A 17,214-nucleotide genomic window follows, 5' to 3' on the forward strand; every position below is an offset into this window, starting at 1 on the left:
GTGTATCGGGCTGTCGGTACCTGATTGGTGCCAGTATCTATGTATTTGCGACCGTAACTTAACACCAGAGGATTACTACCACAGTAGAGAGTTTTAGCGTGTCCAGTAGTCAAGTAAATTGAAGTGGACCGAGCGTTTTGCCGCATGAGCAAAAACACAAACGTGAACAGCCTGCATAGTGCAGCCACCTGGTGGCACACAGCCCAACCAGACAAACGCAGAGATAATGTAACAGTAACCAAGTGTGTTCTACTTTGCTGCTGGATTAAATATTCAGCAGGCACGCCAGTGTGAACATGTGTTTTTAAATGTTTAAAATGTTTTACACTTCGTTACAGCAGTCAAATCTCAATATATCGAACACGGATATATCGAATTATTGCGTATATTGAACACTTTCTATATCACCTGCAAAATCGCATGCATCTTTAATTTTTTACTTCGAACGGGAAAGGACGTAAAATGGATATATCGAACACTGCCGTCCTAGACCATGTGTGCTCTGTTGACAGGTCGTGAGCTTTCGCCCAACGCCCTTGAAGGTAGTGGTGGCGTGATGGGCGTTCCTGACTGCTACGCATTATAGCTGCATACATCGATCATGCTGAGGTTGCCATTTGAATGTAGCGGCGTACACACAAGGCGGCTTGGCTAGTTCGACACTGTCAACGACGCATTGCATTTGCCGCGCTGACTCCTCCTCGGTACTGCTCTCTGCGCCTGCCACACCTCGCGAGAGCTGGTGGTTTGCATCTGCAAAGACAAGCGACAGCGTGTGCCCACTGGGCTCACTCACGGACGCCTTGGCAGACGCCACTTAATACTTCATCATTGACAGTGTTTCAAAATGCTTCAACTGACTGACGTGGAGATCGCATGAGAAGTAGCGGCCAAACGAAGATGCTGCCGAGGTTGATTCCGCAAGCGCTGATGTTGCCCTGGTCTTGACTACAACTGAGGCTGTAACTGCTTTGGCCCTTCTACGCCACCGGCCTATCGGTTGTAGATATTTAAAATATGTTGAGGACTCCGTGTTTAAGCACGCGGCTGCCAGTAAGAAGCAGGCTGCACTTCTGCAGTACTTTCAGCCAAATAAATAAATACTTTGTGTGAAGCTTCAAGTGAGTATTTACTGTGCCACGATCGGGTTGCGATTGGGGATTGTTCGGAGCGCGCGTTCAGTTGCGCCGCGTGTGACTGGCCTAGATCGCGCCAACTCCGCGCGGCTGACGAAATAGGTGAGGCCTATGTGGCACAATCGACCATGCACTCCCGGCGCATGAAGTCGGCGTGGGCTAAGCCAATTGCGCGTTGTGCAACCGAATGTGCGCTCCGAACAGTGATCCCCGATCGCGTCCTTGGTTCATCGATCGATTTGAAGATGTTTATGACGCATTTTTTATGTGATTTTATATATACATTTCTGGCTACATCGAACTATTTTGCGATCACCGCACTGTTCGATATATTGATGTTCGATTATATTTGCTCTGTGTTTGGCTGGTTATGCTCTGTGCCACCAGGTGGCTAGACCATGCAGGCCGATCAGGCTGCTCACATACGTATGTCTACACTAAAGCTCCTTCATCACAGCAGTAGTAGTATGGAGGGACTTTAGTTTACTCCTCCGTCCATCTGTCAAAACGCCCAGCTGTTTTTGGTTACCTCAGGATACTGGACACATTCGGGGATATGACAGAATGCTTGCAACGCATGCTGCTTGGATAGCTCTCGATGGGGAGCGACAGCCACGAAGCTAGCGGAGAGTTTGGAGAGGCTTCAAGTGCTGACTCCATTACAACCGGAGGTAGATGACACGACGGCACATGATGCTGAGCCAGTGAAGGCGGAGCTTAGTTCAATGTCTGGGTGAACGAGTTGAGGAGAAAAAGCATGGCTAGGGAGGAGGATAACCTGTAATCAGTCACTCTCTTAATATGAGACACTTTACTTAAATTGTGGCACGAATGCTTTACTGTAGATCACGGTGAAAGATAGGCTAGGTTAGATAACTGCGCGCTGTCAGCGCTCTGTGGGAAGACCTGGGTGGCATTCTAGTAACGCGGCGCAACGAGAGAGGGCACGCTAGACCAGTGCCCACTTTGCTTCCTGCTGGTGCCAGGTTCGCGCATGTGGCTTCACGTAAGTGACGGTCATATTTGCTTTGTGTGTCAGTAATTTGATCAGTTTTATGTGATAGTGTGATGGGAAAGTGCTTTGTGCCCTTCTGCTACAGTGGCTATAAGTCATGTGAGAAGTATTCCCTTTTCAAGCCGCTGGACGATGAAGTGAGGCTGGAAGCGTGGAGGTGGCTGATACTGCGCAAAGACAGAGTGCTTCAGAGAACCGGCCATGTGTGCAAGAGACATTTTGCACCACATTTCATTTTGAAGGTTTGGTATGAAGAAATTGATGCCTGTGTGCTCATGTCTGGTATGAGAAGGGTGGGCCTCATGAAAAGTGCGGTGCCTACAATTTTCGAAGGGGCAACGAAGTACTTGTCGAAGAAAGTAAAGAGCCCTCTCAAGCACGTAAGGCGACGGTCTCGTTCTGTTGCTTCCTGCAGCACTGTTGTGCAGCCCAGCGGTTCTTCTGCTGTTGAATCAGTGCATTCTAATGGAGCGCCAACGATTGATCGTACTGCAACAAGCGTTGTCGGCAAAGGCGATTATGAAGCAGAGAACTGCGTCGCAGTCCCAAGCAAGACCAAGCAAGTTTGAAATATTATTTAACTCTGCTCCAATAATATGCATTCCTTGATTATTGTGAGCCACTCACTGAATCAGTGCCGAGGGAATAAAGGACGTTCTATTCAACGACGCTTACAATCAGCAGAGTGATGGGTCCACTGTCGTGTTTATGAAAAAGTCACTGCATGTAAAAAGCAACATGTCTGTTGAAGTATCTGTTTTGGGTAAGCCAGTTGAATGTGGTACTGTTGGGATCAGTTCATTTCCCAGTTCTGTTACTGAAGTAGATGCAATGTTAGCTGCTGTTAGTAACTTGAGTGTTTGTTGTGGAGGAACCAGTTTCAAAAGTTTTCTCACCATGCTTCCAGAGTGTGCCTTTGTTGACTGCCAAGGAAAGCGGAGGCACAATAAGTGTCCATTGGTGACATCTGGAGGAGATACCCATGCAGTACTCTCTCAGACACTTTGATGATACATGCTGCCCGACAAGCTACGAGATCTAAACAAAAGCGTCATTTGAAATGCACAAGAGTGTCAGCACTGCACAAAACTGCGTTGACTGCCCAGAAGCAAAGGCTTGATGCCTTGCACCTTTCCAGAGCTGCGCTGCGAAGCTCACGAGCGAGACTTTCGAAGGGCAACAAGATTCTGACAGAGCAGCTTGAGGAAAGCAAGAAGGAAATTACAAAGCTACAAGTCGCAGGCTCTTGATGTGCCACTAGCACAGCTACTTCTTTTGAAAGAATGTATTGCTGCTGTTAAGTGCACAATGAAAAAAGAAAAAAAGATACACAGATGACTGGCTTCTACTGTGCCTGCTTCTAAATATATGAAGCCCTGCTACAGATTCCTTCTTGCGAGGCAGTAACATATTACCCCTTCCTTGTGTATCCGCAATAAGGAAGTACATTAATATGGCTGGCCTCAATTGTGGCTTTAATGAAGACTTTTTCAAAGCTTTCAAATTGAATATCTCCCAAAAGACACCATTTCAAGAAAGAGGAATGCTCACTTTCGACAAGATACACATCAGAAAAGAGATGACTGTCTACCCTCAAACTATGAGGTATGCTGATCTTGTTGATTATGGAGAGCAGGGTGTCGAATGCAATGACTGGCTGACCACAGCCTCGTCTTTGCTTTTTCATCATTTGTGGAGAGCTGGTTACAGCCGGTAGCTGTTTTCGCCTCAAAAGAATCAACAAAAGGTACTCTTCTTGCACAACTGCTCCTCCAATGCATTGTACACTTAGAACGTGCTGGTGTTTCTTGTTGATGGTGTTGCGTGCAATGGTGCTTCAACTAATCACGCTATGTGGAGACAGCTTGGGGTGAGTGGCACATTGGGAAATGTTACAAATGCATTTGAGCATCCACTGGACGCATTTAGAAAAGTGTGTCCTCTCAGAAGTTCGCTATCTTTTTAAATGCATGCGAACTCTTCTTTAGGAGAAGAAAATTTTGAGAAGAGAAGACCAATTCATAAAATGGTCCTGGTACGATGCTCTGTATGTGGCAGACACAAAGCATGCTGTTGAGCTCAGAGTATGTGCAAAGTGACATACAACCATGTTAACCCGTCGAATATGCTGAAAATGAGAGTGAAACTTGCCACTCAAATTTTCAGAAATTCTATTGTGAAAGGCATACAGTTTTATGCATGCAGAGATGCAGCTCAGCTTTATAATACAGAGCCAACTGTTGAGTTTACACTTTTTCTTAATAATCTATTTGATGCCTTTAACCGGCGCTTCCCAGGAGAAGGCCTCACTCTTGGATGTAAGGACTTTGTAGTAATGAAGGATGCCTCCAGGTGGGAACAAGTGGGAACAAGAAGTTGTTGATGGCAACATTCCCAAGGACTTTTTCGTGACCCAGTCAACTGTAGAGGGATTGCGAGTGACATTGAAGTCAGTGCGAGAGCTGTCAGCTTACCTCTTGACGGAATGCAATTTCAAATATGTTCTCTCCTCTTAGATGAATCAAGACCCTTTGGAATGCTTTTTGGGGATAATAAGGCAAGCAGGAGGCCAGAATGAACATCCTACATTTTCCACATTTTTTGCAACTTTATCGAATGCTTTCACTGTACATTCATTGCTGAAGCCACCACAGTTTGGGGACTGCACAGCTGCTAAAAGCAGCCAATCTGCTTTTGTGACCTTGGCCGACCTTAGAGGCATACACAAAAGTTCAGCTGCTGAACGGCCAAAAAAGCTGGAACAGCTGAGAACAGAGCTGAGACATAAGCTCGATGGTCTGATCAGCGAAGGAAACTGGGAGTGTGAAGAAGTATTCGAGCACGATTACTGCAATGCAACTGTTGTTGACTGCATTATCTGTTATGTCACCGGATTTGTAACAAGGAAGCTAGGCAATCAAACATCATGCAATATTAGCAAAGAAGCGCTTAAACGATGCAAAGACCTCTCAATAGCAGCTGAAGCTGGCCTTGTTAACTGCAAGAGGAGAGGGAGAATAATGCATCCAGATGCACACCTTTTCCAGCTCTTTAGGCACACTGAGCAAGAGTTTGCAAAGTCTGCAGACCAGAGGGATGTGTATGATAAGACTACAGATGCTATGCTGGTTTGGCAGCAAAGAGTGTTGGATAAAGGTAGGATATTATTTATGTTCTGGGACATTTGAATAGATCTAACACATGAATACTAAGACATTGATCTACTGAATAGAAAGCGCAGTACCCGCTATTACACTAAAGGAAGATCAAATGCAGACAGATAAAGATGTTCAGCACTAAGTAGTCTCATTTTGTTGTCCAGATGATGCAGATCTTCCTGCCCCATGCCATCCAGCTGTACCCAAACCAATTTCCTGGTCAACACCCCAACGACTGCCCACGAAACATAAAAAAAGACGAGTGAGTTGCTGCTTTGGTGTGCACTGTCGCCTTACTGTGTCTTTTGTTACCGTGCCTGTTCAAATCGTCCACCAGTCACTAACAATATTGATCGATTTTAGTACATTGAAGTCATTTCTCAGGTACAGTGCTCAGCAATTGAAACGTGATACTCAGATAGTATAGTGGCAGGCACTTTTTTTGCGCCACCGTTGGATGCTGGGGACATTGAGCCGATGTACTTTTGTGTCACATGAAAACAAGTCATTTCGATGCATCGTGATGGAATTGGGCCCCCGTCAGTGATCACCCAGCACTCACTGGTTGCACAAGAATCACCGGCCACTATACTGTCAGAGTATTGCATTTCAATCGCTGAGGACTGTACATAATACTATGTACTAGACAGCTCAGGAAAATGACTTTAAGGATCTGTGTCGGTGTCTTTCTGCTGCAAAACTAATTTTTGTGGCAACTTTCGATAAACTGAGGCTGGTGTTCTCTTGCAAAACTTCACCTTTCTGTGATTATGGCACATCATAAATTTTTTGTCATTGTGGCACTAGCAGTAAGTCAGGGAATGACATTACTTTGTCAGATTTGTGATCGCACAATGCAAATGAGTTATATGTAAATTGAAGAAATTGCCAGCCATTGTCCACAGGCAGGTTTAGGTTTCTGACTGGTATCATTCCTTTCAAGAGCACCTCAAAAGGTCTGCTATACATCCAAGACACAGAACTGGACATTTGAAAATGTTTAGAACAGTTTTGAGTCAGAGCTGCACCATACTTTAGCCAGCTGTTTATAATTTATTTCCTCCAGCAGATGCTGGGCCTCTACAGAGAATATTGCAAAGACATTTCTACTCAAAAACTGTTGCCATATCTTATCTCTAACCCAGGAAGATGTAGAAGAGGTGATAACGCAAGATATACTATCCAGAGTGAAAAAAAAAACAAAACAAAACAATCCCACACCTTTACAGCTAAGACTGCACAGTCAACCTTTGCCTAGTGAAGTGGAAAAACTGTTTCACTTATAGCATGGAAGCCACTGGAACATTTATCTATAAAATGTATATTCCCAATTTCTTTCGCCATTGTAGATATGTCAACATCTTATAGTATTCTTTGCTTTACCTGACCACAGGAATGTCACTTCGGAAATTTGTTTAAATTATTCATTACAGATTTTTTTCTTGCAACCTATTTATTTGTAAACATCAATTAGCTTTCTACAAGTTATAATGCTGACCCGCCGTGGTTGCTCAGTGGCTATGGTGTTGGGCTGCTGAGCACGAGGTCGCGGGATCGAATCCCGGCCACGGCGGCCGCATTTCGATGGGGGCGAAATGCGAAAACACCCGTGTGCTTAGATTTAGGTGCACGTTAAAGAACCCCAGGTGGTCAAAATTTCCGGAGTCCTCCACTACGGCGTGCCTCATAATCAGAAAGTGGTTTTGGCACGTAAAACCCCAAATATTATTATTAAGTTATAATGCTGCATTATACTGGAAAGTGGATACAATTACACATATATCATGCCATGTATTGCAAGAGCAGTTACAGCTTGTCTTTTATTGTCTTCCCAGCTTTCTTAGTTCCTGTCTCAAGGTGTCTTATATCCTGCTACATTGGCTAGTTGTTGCTCTTGGAGCTGACACATGTTTTTCTGTACCCTCGCCATCTAATGTGCTGCAATGCTTGATACATATTCAGGGAGAACTGCTTCAGAAGCATGTTCTGGCTTGTATTTTTAAATGCCTTGGTTACTGGTCTGTTTTTGAAAGGTTGGCTTTTTTAAAGTGAAAATATGTCATCTCTCCAAAGCTTGCTTGTACATTTGCACAAATTGAAGTTTTAAAGGTATTAACAGTGCACATACTGTCTATTTGAAGTTTCCTTCGTACAATGACCATAATTTTTACCTAAGTTTCAACAATCTGCGGTATAGTGCATTTATTTTACATATTCTCTAGACTCCTACAATTTTTTTCTGTTCCTTTGAGAGCAGCACAAAAGTAATCTTCTCTGGCAGTTGCAATGCGAATCTAAGTTGTGCATACTGTTTTCAACCGCAGCGCCCTCAAGCGGGGATGCAACAACGCTCAGCACCCAGACAGTTTTGGCCATTACCGAGAAGCCAAGTTTTCACAGACAAAGCATCACTGGTGGTGGAAGGTATGGATACAGCAGCACACCTTGAAGTCCTTTTTTGGTGATCTTCTAATTAAATCAGCAGATTTAACGTGCCTTCAAGGCCCGTAGGCAATGTGGTAAGAGAGCAAAAATGTGCAGGGGCGAAAAAAAGAGCAAGAAAAAAAAAGACAACTTGTCAGGGGAGTCGAGAGAGAACATGGTAAATTGAGGCTTTGAATGAAGATCCGTCCAAGATAGGAATTATGGAAATGGGCAGGTGGTTTCAGTGTACATTTGTGCATGGTAATAGGGCCATGAAACCTGTATGTTTTGCAGGATGGCACACAAATTTATCTGCGGTCAGTTCTTTATCTGTGATCAGAGCCATCTTTCATGATGTTTCCAGCATTGCTTAATCATGGAATATATTGTGTTATTGTGCCGACTTGTGGGGCCACTGTTCAACTGGACTCCGTCAAGCTGTGTAAAATTTTGCATACATTGTCAGTGGACTCACTGCTGTAGATCAGTGACTGTAACGTTGCTGTAACCTACTGTGCCTAGCATCCGTATCCTTGGCTTACGCATCCAACAAAACGGCAGAAACACGGAAATACTCAGGCAATTAGATACTCACATACACCAGACCACTCGACTCATAGCATGCATCACAGATCGACATTACGGCATGAAAGAAAACAACCTTATTTGCCTGGTAACCACCTACACCCTGAACAGGATCACCTATGTCGCCCCATACCTCAGCCTCAATGCAACTGACAAGCTTAAACTCGACACCATGATCAAGAGGGCCTATAAACAAGCCCTACATCTTCCCATCTCCACTTCTAACGAGAAACTGGAAGCCCTTGGCATTCACAACACCGTAGATGAGCTTATTGAAGTGCAGCGTATTAGTCAATACGAACGACTCGTCAATTGCACCACGGGCAGGCACATTCAAGGCACGCTAGGCATAACCTACGCCACCCAATTCGGACCAAAAGTGCTTATGCCACCAAACATTCGTGCTCAGCTAGTTATCCCGCCCATACCTCGCAATATGCACCCTGAACATAATCTGGAGTGACGTGCAGAAAGAGCTAAACAAGTACAAAAGCACTACGACCAAGCCGCTGACGTAGCCTATGTGGACACAGCGAAATACCCCAACCAAAATTCCATGGCGGTCGTTGCAGTCGCGGGCTTGCAGTACCGCCTTGCTGTGGCCACATCAATTCTCACCACACAACCCGAAAAAGGAGAAGAAACGGCTATTGCTTTGGCCTTCGCGGCTACCAATGCACACTGCCGCATCAACGATTCAAAAATGGCCATTCGCAACTACACAAGAGGACTGATGGCAGCCCAAGCGCAGAAGATACTCTCTGGCACTCCCCTCTCAAGGCAGCGCCGCATCCAAATCATCTGGGCCCCTGGTCACTCTGGTCTGGCTGGAAATGAAGCCGCCCACGATGCCGCCCGAGCTCTCGCACAGCGGGCACATCGTCCTTCTCCCGAGTCTTCCGATCCCGACCAGCCCTCTGTTCTGCATCGCGGTCACGCGCGGGACCGAACGGTCACGTTCAGAGAATTTCTCCTCCACTACTGCAGAGAGCAGTTATGCTACCCCCCAGCACACAAAACACTGAATAAATATCAATCCACCACTTGGCGACTCCTTCAGACATGAACTTTTCCGAACCCCGTGCTTTACAACCGCATTTACCTCGATGCATAGTCCCCACTGTGCAAAGCGTGCAAGGCTCGCGCTGACCTCGATCACATTATCTGGCACTGCCCCAAAGCCTCAGCCACCAACACCTCCTGCACTAACACACGCATCATAAGTACGGCCGAGCAGTGGGAGACTTTGCTGCTCAGCTTGGACCCAGAGGAGCAGCTCTGGGCCGTCCGGATGGCCGAAGACGCCACCAGAAAGCAAGGACTGGCCGCCGTCTGAGGAAGGGGGGGGGGCACTGGGGGTTAGTCTCCCGACCCCCGCCACCCCTGAACCCCATCAACGACATAATAAAGTTATATCTCTCTGTAACGTTGCACCGCCATGGCAGCCACATTATGACAAGCCACATTATGACAGAGGGGAAATGAAAGAATGCTTGCCTATCATGTATTGGGGGCCTAATGAAGAAACACAGATGGTCAAAACTAATGCGGAACCTTGCACTATGGTGTCCCTCTAACCCTCTGTACAGTTTCAGAACATTAACATCCAGAATGTAATAAAATTAATTTGCCAGAGGCGAGTATTCGCTCAGGCAGGAGCCTTTTCCTAGTCTATATGACGCTATATTAATGGGAAGGTTCAACATTGCGCACTCTTTTTGAGCATTGCATTGAAATGGACAGCTTTTAAAAGGTTGTAACTTTTTCGCTGAAATCGTTCAGCATACGAGCCTTGTTCAGCATGTTCAGCATACAAGCCATGGAGATGAAAGTGAACCTTCTTACCTCGAGGCTCACATTGTGTGTTGTCAGCCACTGTGGCTCATACTCTGCTCTTAAGCACCTTTAATTGCTGAAAACTGCACATAAATTCCCAAAATATAAAAGATGTTTTACCTTACAAGTAGAATCATTACTATGAATTTTTAGTGCTTTGAAGACAGCTACAGCAGTAAGAGCAAGAAACAATGCACTTCTTGTGGTTAGTGTGCTTCACCAGCTTGCCAAAGAGCCAGTACTCGGAAACTTGGTTCTTGGAGCCTCTTGCATAGCCTTGGCGTATAAATCTTGTCAATCAATCAATCAGTCATTAAATAAATAAATAAATAAATAAATAAATAAATAAATAAATTTTCCAACATGAATCAACCCAAGCTTAGCCAGCCTTTCCCATATTCTACATATCTTAGAATCTACATAGGTTATGTTTGTGTGCTCTAGTCACTCTTTTCTTGCCAATTTCTCATTTTCAGCTGCACTTCTTTGCGGTTGGAATTATGAGCACTTTGTTTCGTGATGGGCTGCCCAGAAATAGCAGTGTCGCGATGTACTTGCTTGCTTTAGATGAACCGTGTCATGGATGGCCTGAACATCACAAAAGACCATGCCGGACCCTTCATTCTTTTGGAGGAAGACCACTATGCCGCACCTGACTTTCTGCATGTGCTGAGACTCATGGAGGCCGAACGACAATCTAGGTGGGGATTTCTTTCATTGCTGCGGCTCCTTCTGGCCGTGTCATTCAGCGGGTCAGGTTGAGGCGCAGCGGCAGGATCTTCATCGGCAATTTTCTACAGAATACTTTTTACTATTCATTTCTTGCGTTAAATGAAGGTCCTAGAGCTCTAAACTCTAGAAACAATAGTTACAAGCCCCACAGCGTTGTAAATAATCTGATAATAACAGCTTTTCTACAGCTAGTTTCGCTTTCGTTATCCCTGGAGGATGCTGTATTGTGACGTCGCGAGACAGTATGCTGGAGCAGGACATTGCGATGCCTCGTATACTGCTACAATTCTCTGATACTTGCAGTGTGTGCAAGTTTTGCGAGTCGGCAAAACCAGCGCAGCACTATGCGATAATGAAACTACTGAAACGCGAAAGTGGGTGGTGTGGAGTCAAACGAAAATGAAACCTTTCGACCGCCCGCGTCGTTGTCAAGGTTAATTTCAATGACTTCTATTTCCTGAAAATGAAATACAACTGGACAACTAGCATTTCATTTTGTCTTATAATACAATACAAGGATGTTTTTTTTCCGCGAGTGGTTCAGTACTAGTGGCAGAATTTAACTGAGGAGTGCTTTCGTCATCGTGCAAGTACTTGAATTTCCCAGGGGAGTCTCTAATCATGTCCTGCATTTACCTCGATTTGTCGATTATTAAGGCTCTGTTCGCGATAATATTGACACATTAGCACTAATCTATTACTATAGCTTGACTTAATACTTGCCTTTAGGGTCCCTTTAAGCAATGCAAATCAGTTTTATTTGAGACTTGGGAGATAATGCAAAAAAACCTTTTCAGAGCCTATAACGGCAATGCCCACATGCTGTGAATAATGTATTCTTTGTGGAGAAGGAACTTGGGAAGGGTATCTTATTTCACCACAAGTAGTAGTAGAACAGTGCTTTTTGATTCTTGTATGCTTTGCACTTTTTAAAATATATTTTTACATACTTTATATTTCTTATATAAGGCACATTATGCTACTTTAACTTGATGAACACTGCACCTACCGTATCAAAGATGTGCCTATCTGTGTAAGCAAAATGCAGGTTTTAATTTGTGATGTGGCACTTTGGCTCTGCTCAGCTCGTTTGTTATAGGCCTCGATCTTTTATCTCTGCTCTATGATTTTCATTTTTTTTTTCAGTCACAAACAGTGTTCTATGTTGGTCCTTGGAAGCTATACAAAATCTTTCAACTATCACATTACAGGAAACCAGGTATGTGCTGCCTGGTTGTTTCGTTCAATTGCAGCTTCTTTTATTTTAGTTTTGAAATTCTCCCCTGCACTTCAACAATTCGATAAACCTTTACTTTAGAAAGTATGAAGAACCATGACTTTCACAGTTGGCTTGCATGGTGTGAACTGCTTGGGAGTGCTGATTTTGGTTGAATTATCATAAGATTTGGTGGGTGTCTAAAATTGAATGAAATATTCAAGGCAATGCTACTGCTTAATACAGAGATACATAAACCCAAAGCATACTTTTATGCAGCCTTTTTGAAACCATGAAATCTTGTACAGCCCCATAAAGGCTATGAAAATAGAACAGGCTTCTGATTCACCAGTAGTATTAGTAGTACCAGTAGTAGTAAGATATTTCTTCATAACTCAGTTCTTTGTTTCCCGATGAACTTCAAAACAGAACTGCAGTTGAAAACTTCACACACACACACACACACACGCACACACACATGCACACGCGCACACGCGCACACGCACACGCACATGCACACACACATGCACACACACATGCACACACACACATGCACACACGTATATGTATATATATATATGTATATTATGTGTATGTGTGTATTAATCAGCATAAGGAGCCAACAAACAAAGATACCAAGGGCAACACAGGGGAAATTACTCGTACTTACTAGTTGAATTAAAGAAATGATAAATTAATGGAAATGAAAGTGGATGAAAAACAACTTGCTGCAAGTGGGCAACAATCCTACGTCTTCGCATTACACATTCGATGCTCTAAAAATTGAGCTACCGCAGCATTGTTCTCCCATCCGCTTTCTGGGGTATTTATGTGCTACTGCTAGAACTAACCCTGGGAGTGTTAGCCAGCGCCACCACTCACAAACATTGGCGGCGTATATGGAACATCCTTTCTGCCGCAAGTGCACGAGTATGTGATCTTTTTGGGTGCACATTTTTTTTATCGACCAGCTGCCTTCCCCCCAAAAGATCACATACTCGTGACGACTGCGGCAGAAAGGATGTGCCACATCCGGCACCAAGGTTTGCGAGTGGTGGCGCTGGCTAACACTACCAGGGCTAGTTCTAGTAGCAACACATAAATACCCCAGAAAAAGTAGATGGGAGAATGGCGTCGCGGTAGCTCAATTTTTAGAGCATCGCACATGTAATGCGAAGACATAGGATTGTTGCCCACTTGCAGCAAGTTGTTTTTCATTCACTTTCATTTCCATTAATTTATTTTCATTTCTTGAATTCAATTATAGTAAACACAAGCAATTTCCCCTGTGTTGTCCTTGGTGTCTTTGTTTGTTAGGTTCTTATGATATATATATATAAGACATTCACGGAACACAGCATAATATATATATATATATATATATATATATATATATTTTATGCTGTGTTCCGTGAATGTCTTTCTTCAGCTGTAGCTGGCTACAGACACCACACACGTTTTGCTGGTGTTCTGCTTGGAGGTTTATTTGGCCATGACTGTTCAAGCTCCTGACTTCAAATGTTGTACTCTGTTTTTTATTTTTGTTTTCTTGTTTTTCTTTAATTTCTCATTAGGCTGAGCTTCTCAAGTGGTCTTCCAGCAAGCACAACATGGGAATGGTCCTCTATAGAGACCTCTGGACCACTATCCGCAACAACTGTTCAAATGTGAGGATTCCAATAAGCATTTCTTGTTAATCGTTGCTGGACATGCAGTATTATAGGGCTGATCCAGTAATTTGTAAGCTTTCCTTAAATACATTTGCACGATCCTTACAGAAGCACACTTTGTCATCTGAGAACTAGGATAATGTGTTCATTTCTGATTGAGTAATGTACACTAATATATATGTCAAAATCTACTAAGGATGTACCTGAGTAAATTTTCTGGGAAATGCCCTACCTTGGGCTGAGACTATATTGGAAAAAACAGTATAGATGTTCTTGGCAATGAAACAAATGTTGCCATCTGTTGCTTCTGCAGTGGGACATGTCACACCCTGTGTGTTGCTCTAGCAGTGACAGATCGTGCCACTATTCCTGTCACTGAGCTATCCACTTGTTTCTGAATTGGCACAGAAAATGTGTAGTTGCTACTTGGGTAAGATGGGCACTTTCTACGTCTGAACAAAATGCTCTGTAAAATTCCATATCTGTATGGAATTTTAGAGTGCGAACAAGCCTGTCATTTCAAGACTGTGAAAGTCAAACCTTGTTATAACAGTCACACTTGACATGAAAATACCTTCGTTATATCCGACATTGCTCATAACTACATATTTGTTACTTGCTGATATCGGCGATAAATATTGTAAGTTTACTTAGCTATATCCGATAATGCGCTGTAGCAGTGTTCATTATATTGAATTTCGACTGTACGGCAGTGCGAGACTTCCGATTAATTTTGAGCACCTTGGAATCTTAGTGTTTATTGATGTTTGTATTTTATCTGTATTGATATGCTGCTGCTATGGTGGGGGATCTATACCATGATCCCATGCTGCACAGCAGAACACCGGATCTGTTGCACCAGTTTGACTGGCAGTAATGTTTTGGGATGTTGAGGTCTACTGTACAATGTTCAAATGGCAAGTTTTCTCTTGCACAATGCAGATGTTCTGCCACTTTGATGACTATAATTGGGACTGGTCGCTGTACCGGGTCAGCATGATGTGCCTTTCAGCGCCCATCCAGGCCATGGTAGTCAAGTCGACCCGCATCTTTCATACCGGCGAGTGGTATGTGTTCCCTTGCCCACTTTTGCGGCAGAAGTTATCTAATGATGGCTGCACTCCAAGCCTATGTTTGGTAGTGTTTCTGTTTGATAGTAATGATCATTCTGGTTGTAGGACATTTCCAGTGCGCATTGACAGGTGAGGCAGTTATAATACCAGCAGCTCTTCAGTTTTCTCTTTACTACAGGCAGTAAACTAAGCTGTTTTGTACAATGATGGATATCACAAGGGCGTTTGTGTATGTGTATGTGTGGAATGTTGGGTTGTAAAGCAACTGAAGGAGAAAAGTATAAGAGAATGTATGAATTAACAGCATGTGATGGCCCCACATGCAGCATGTAAACAGAATGAGGGAGATGATTGAGCAGACAGCAATGAAAAATTCTGAGTATGCAGACAGTGTGTATGTGCGTGTATGTGTGGATGTCATTGAGCAATACATGACCTGTGGCCAAGGGTTCTTCTAGGTTCTTGTGTGTTGGGAATGGTTAAAGCTGAAGCAAAACCTCCCAGCCAGCGAAGGGCAATCTTTGGCTCATGAAAAGCGCTCATTGCTGGGCTGGTCATTTCAAACTTGGGTAATTGCAGGTAGTGCAAACTGGACTGTCAGCCTGTCATCAGTCTTAGAAGATGGAACACAGGATGAACTGTAGCACTGTACCTTCCATTTCTTGCGATTGCCCTGCCTGTACTAAATGCAGTTAAGAAGAAGCTTTAGCTCGGGCCCAGCTCCGATGCTGCCTATTCAAATATGTATATGTAAAATGCAGAAACTCTTTTCCAAGATGACCGCTAAACCTGTTTTAGTGAAATTGGTTGTACTTGAGAGAAAAAGTTAAATTCTAGTGACCGTTGGAAGTTGAATTTTGAATTAAGGCCTGGATATCTTAACAGGATTTTTAAAAAATCGTTAAGTTTGAAAAAATTGATGCATGAATTTTACAAATTCGTATCTTTGCACAAACAAATATCGCAGTTTTGTATACTGCATCCATTAGAGCATGAGAAGAGGACAAATTTGATATATTCATTTATATCTTATTGTTGCCTTTTTTACAAGGGTTTTGCAATAGTCCTACTCACATATTAGTGGTATACTTGAGAGCATTGTTTAATACATCGATTTTGTCTGCTTTGGATATACTATCAGATGCAATTTACAGAATTGTGATATCATTTTTCATTACCGAGTTGTAAACTTCATAGTTTCGTCTCCTGAAAATTTATGATTTTCAACAATTTTTATTAAAAGATTGATAGAAAATTCGCTACCAACAGTCACTAGATCTTAACTTATTCGTTTAAATGCAACAAATTTTGTCAAAGTTGGTGCTGTGGTAGCCGAGATAAACGATTTCTTCTTTCCCATGTATTTAGATAGGCGCCTCTGAGCTAAAGCTTCCTCTTAACATAGCCTCCTTATGAATGAACTCGTTAAAAAATACTCCTAAATTATCCCTGCACGGGGGGATTCAAAAGTGACCATGCCTTTGTGCGATGGATATTTGACAAATCTTGGAGGAACCTTGCAGAGACCTTTATAGTTTCCGTGAGGTGACAGTTGCCAGGGGTGCGGGAGGTGAGTGACAGTTTTTGCCTCTGCATATTGCCTTCCTGCCTGCTGCAGTGGAGTGCACCACCGGAGTAAGAACTGCTCGAGTCAGAAGATGGTGCAACAGGCGAGGAATGTCATTGGCTCTGCCCGCTCATACCTGTTTCCCAAGAGCCTTCAGGTGGGTGCTGCCTTTTTCGCAAGCACAAAAAAAAAATGCAATAAGGTAAATGGAAAACTGACTTCCACGTGTAGCCGTAGTGCACTATAGGTTAGAACTATTCTATATCTAAAATAAGGTGAATGTTTAACATGCATGTGCAGCTTTTGAATATCAACATATCTTTTGTGTGTATGACTGCATATCCATGTTCGTTATATCGAGGTTCTTCTTGTTGGCAAATCGCTAGTGCTCCTTGTAGGAGTGATCCCCATTTTGCACTAGCAAGTCTTTGTGTAGTCTGGCACACATGTAGGCTAATCATCTGGTGGTTCCCAGCTTGAAACATGTTTGAAGTAGCTGTGTGCTAACCTATGTGGTGTTCCCTTGCCTGTGTGGTCATCTAAACAGTTGTATAATTTGAGGAAATAAGCTTCGAGCCTTTTACACCATGCCTGGGCCTGTGCCTGTTGACAATGACAACATACTGTATGTATTATATTACAGACCCTCTAGCCGACACTGCTAAGCTTCGACTTTCGAATTACTACAGTAGAACCTCGACATGCTGAGGACGAATATAATGAATGACATAATATGAACTAAATCTACAATTCATGAATTTTAATTTTTCGTCGATATCACCGTGTATGCTTACAATGAATA

At 43.4% G+C, this 17,214-nt stretch overlaps 1 protein-coding gene across 3 annotated transcripts in view; it reads left to right on the forward strand.

The window, feature by feature from the left end:
- The window catches only part of LOC142588349 (alpha-1,6-mannosyl-glycoprotein 2-beta-N-acetylglucosaminyltransferase-like), a 41,655-nt gene that overhangs the window by 14,608 nt on the left and 9,833 nt on the right, over window positions 1-17,214 (forward strand). For all 3 annotated transcript variants that reach the window (XM_075699978.1, XM_075699976.1, XM_075699977.1), the window contains exons 4-10: window positions 5,474-5,571; window positions 7,634-7,733; window positions 10,722-10,855; window positions 12,033-12,105; window positions 13,677-13,769; window positions 14,715-14,839; window positions 16,464-16,569. In XM_075699978.1, coding sequence (XP_075556093.1) covers window positions 5,474-5,571; window positions 7,634-7,733; window positions 10,722-10,855; window positions 12,033-12,105; window positions 13,677-13,769; window positions 14,715-14,839; window positions 16,464-16,569 — 729 coding nt within the window. The remainder of the gene's footprint in view (window positions 1-5,473; window positions 5,572-7,633; window positions 7,734-10,721; window positions 10,856-12,032; window positions 12,106-13,676; window positions 13,770-14,714; window positions 14,840-16,463; window positions 16,570-17,214) is intronic.

The sequence above is a fragment of the Dermacentor variabilis genome, chromosome 7 (assembly GCF_050947875.1).
Source record: "Dermacentor variabilis isolate Ectoservices chromosome 7, ASM5094787v1, whole genome shotgun sequence".
Classification (NCBI taxonomy): domain Eukaryota; kingdom Metazoa; phylum Arthropoda; class Arachnida; order Ixodida; family Ixodidae; genus Dermacentor; species Dermacentor variabilis.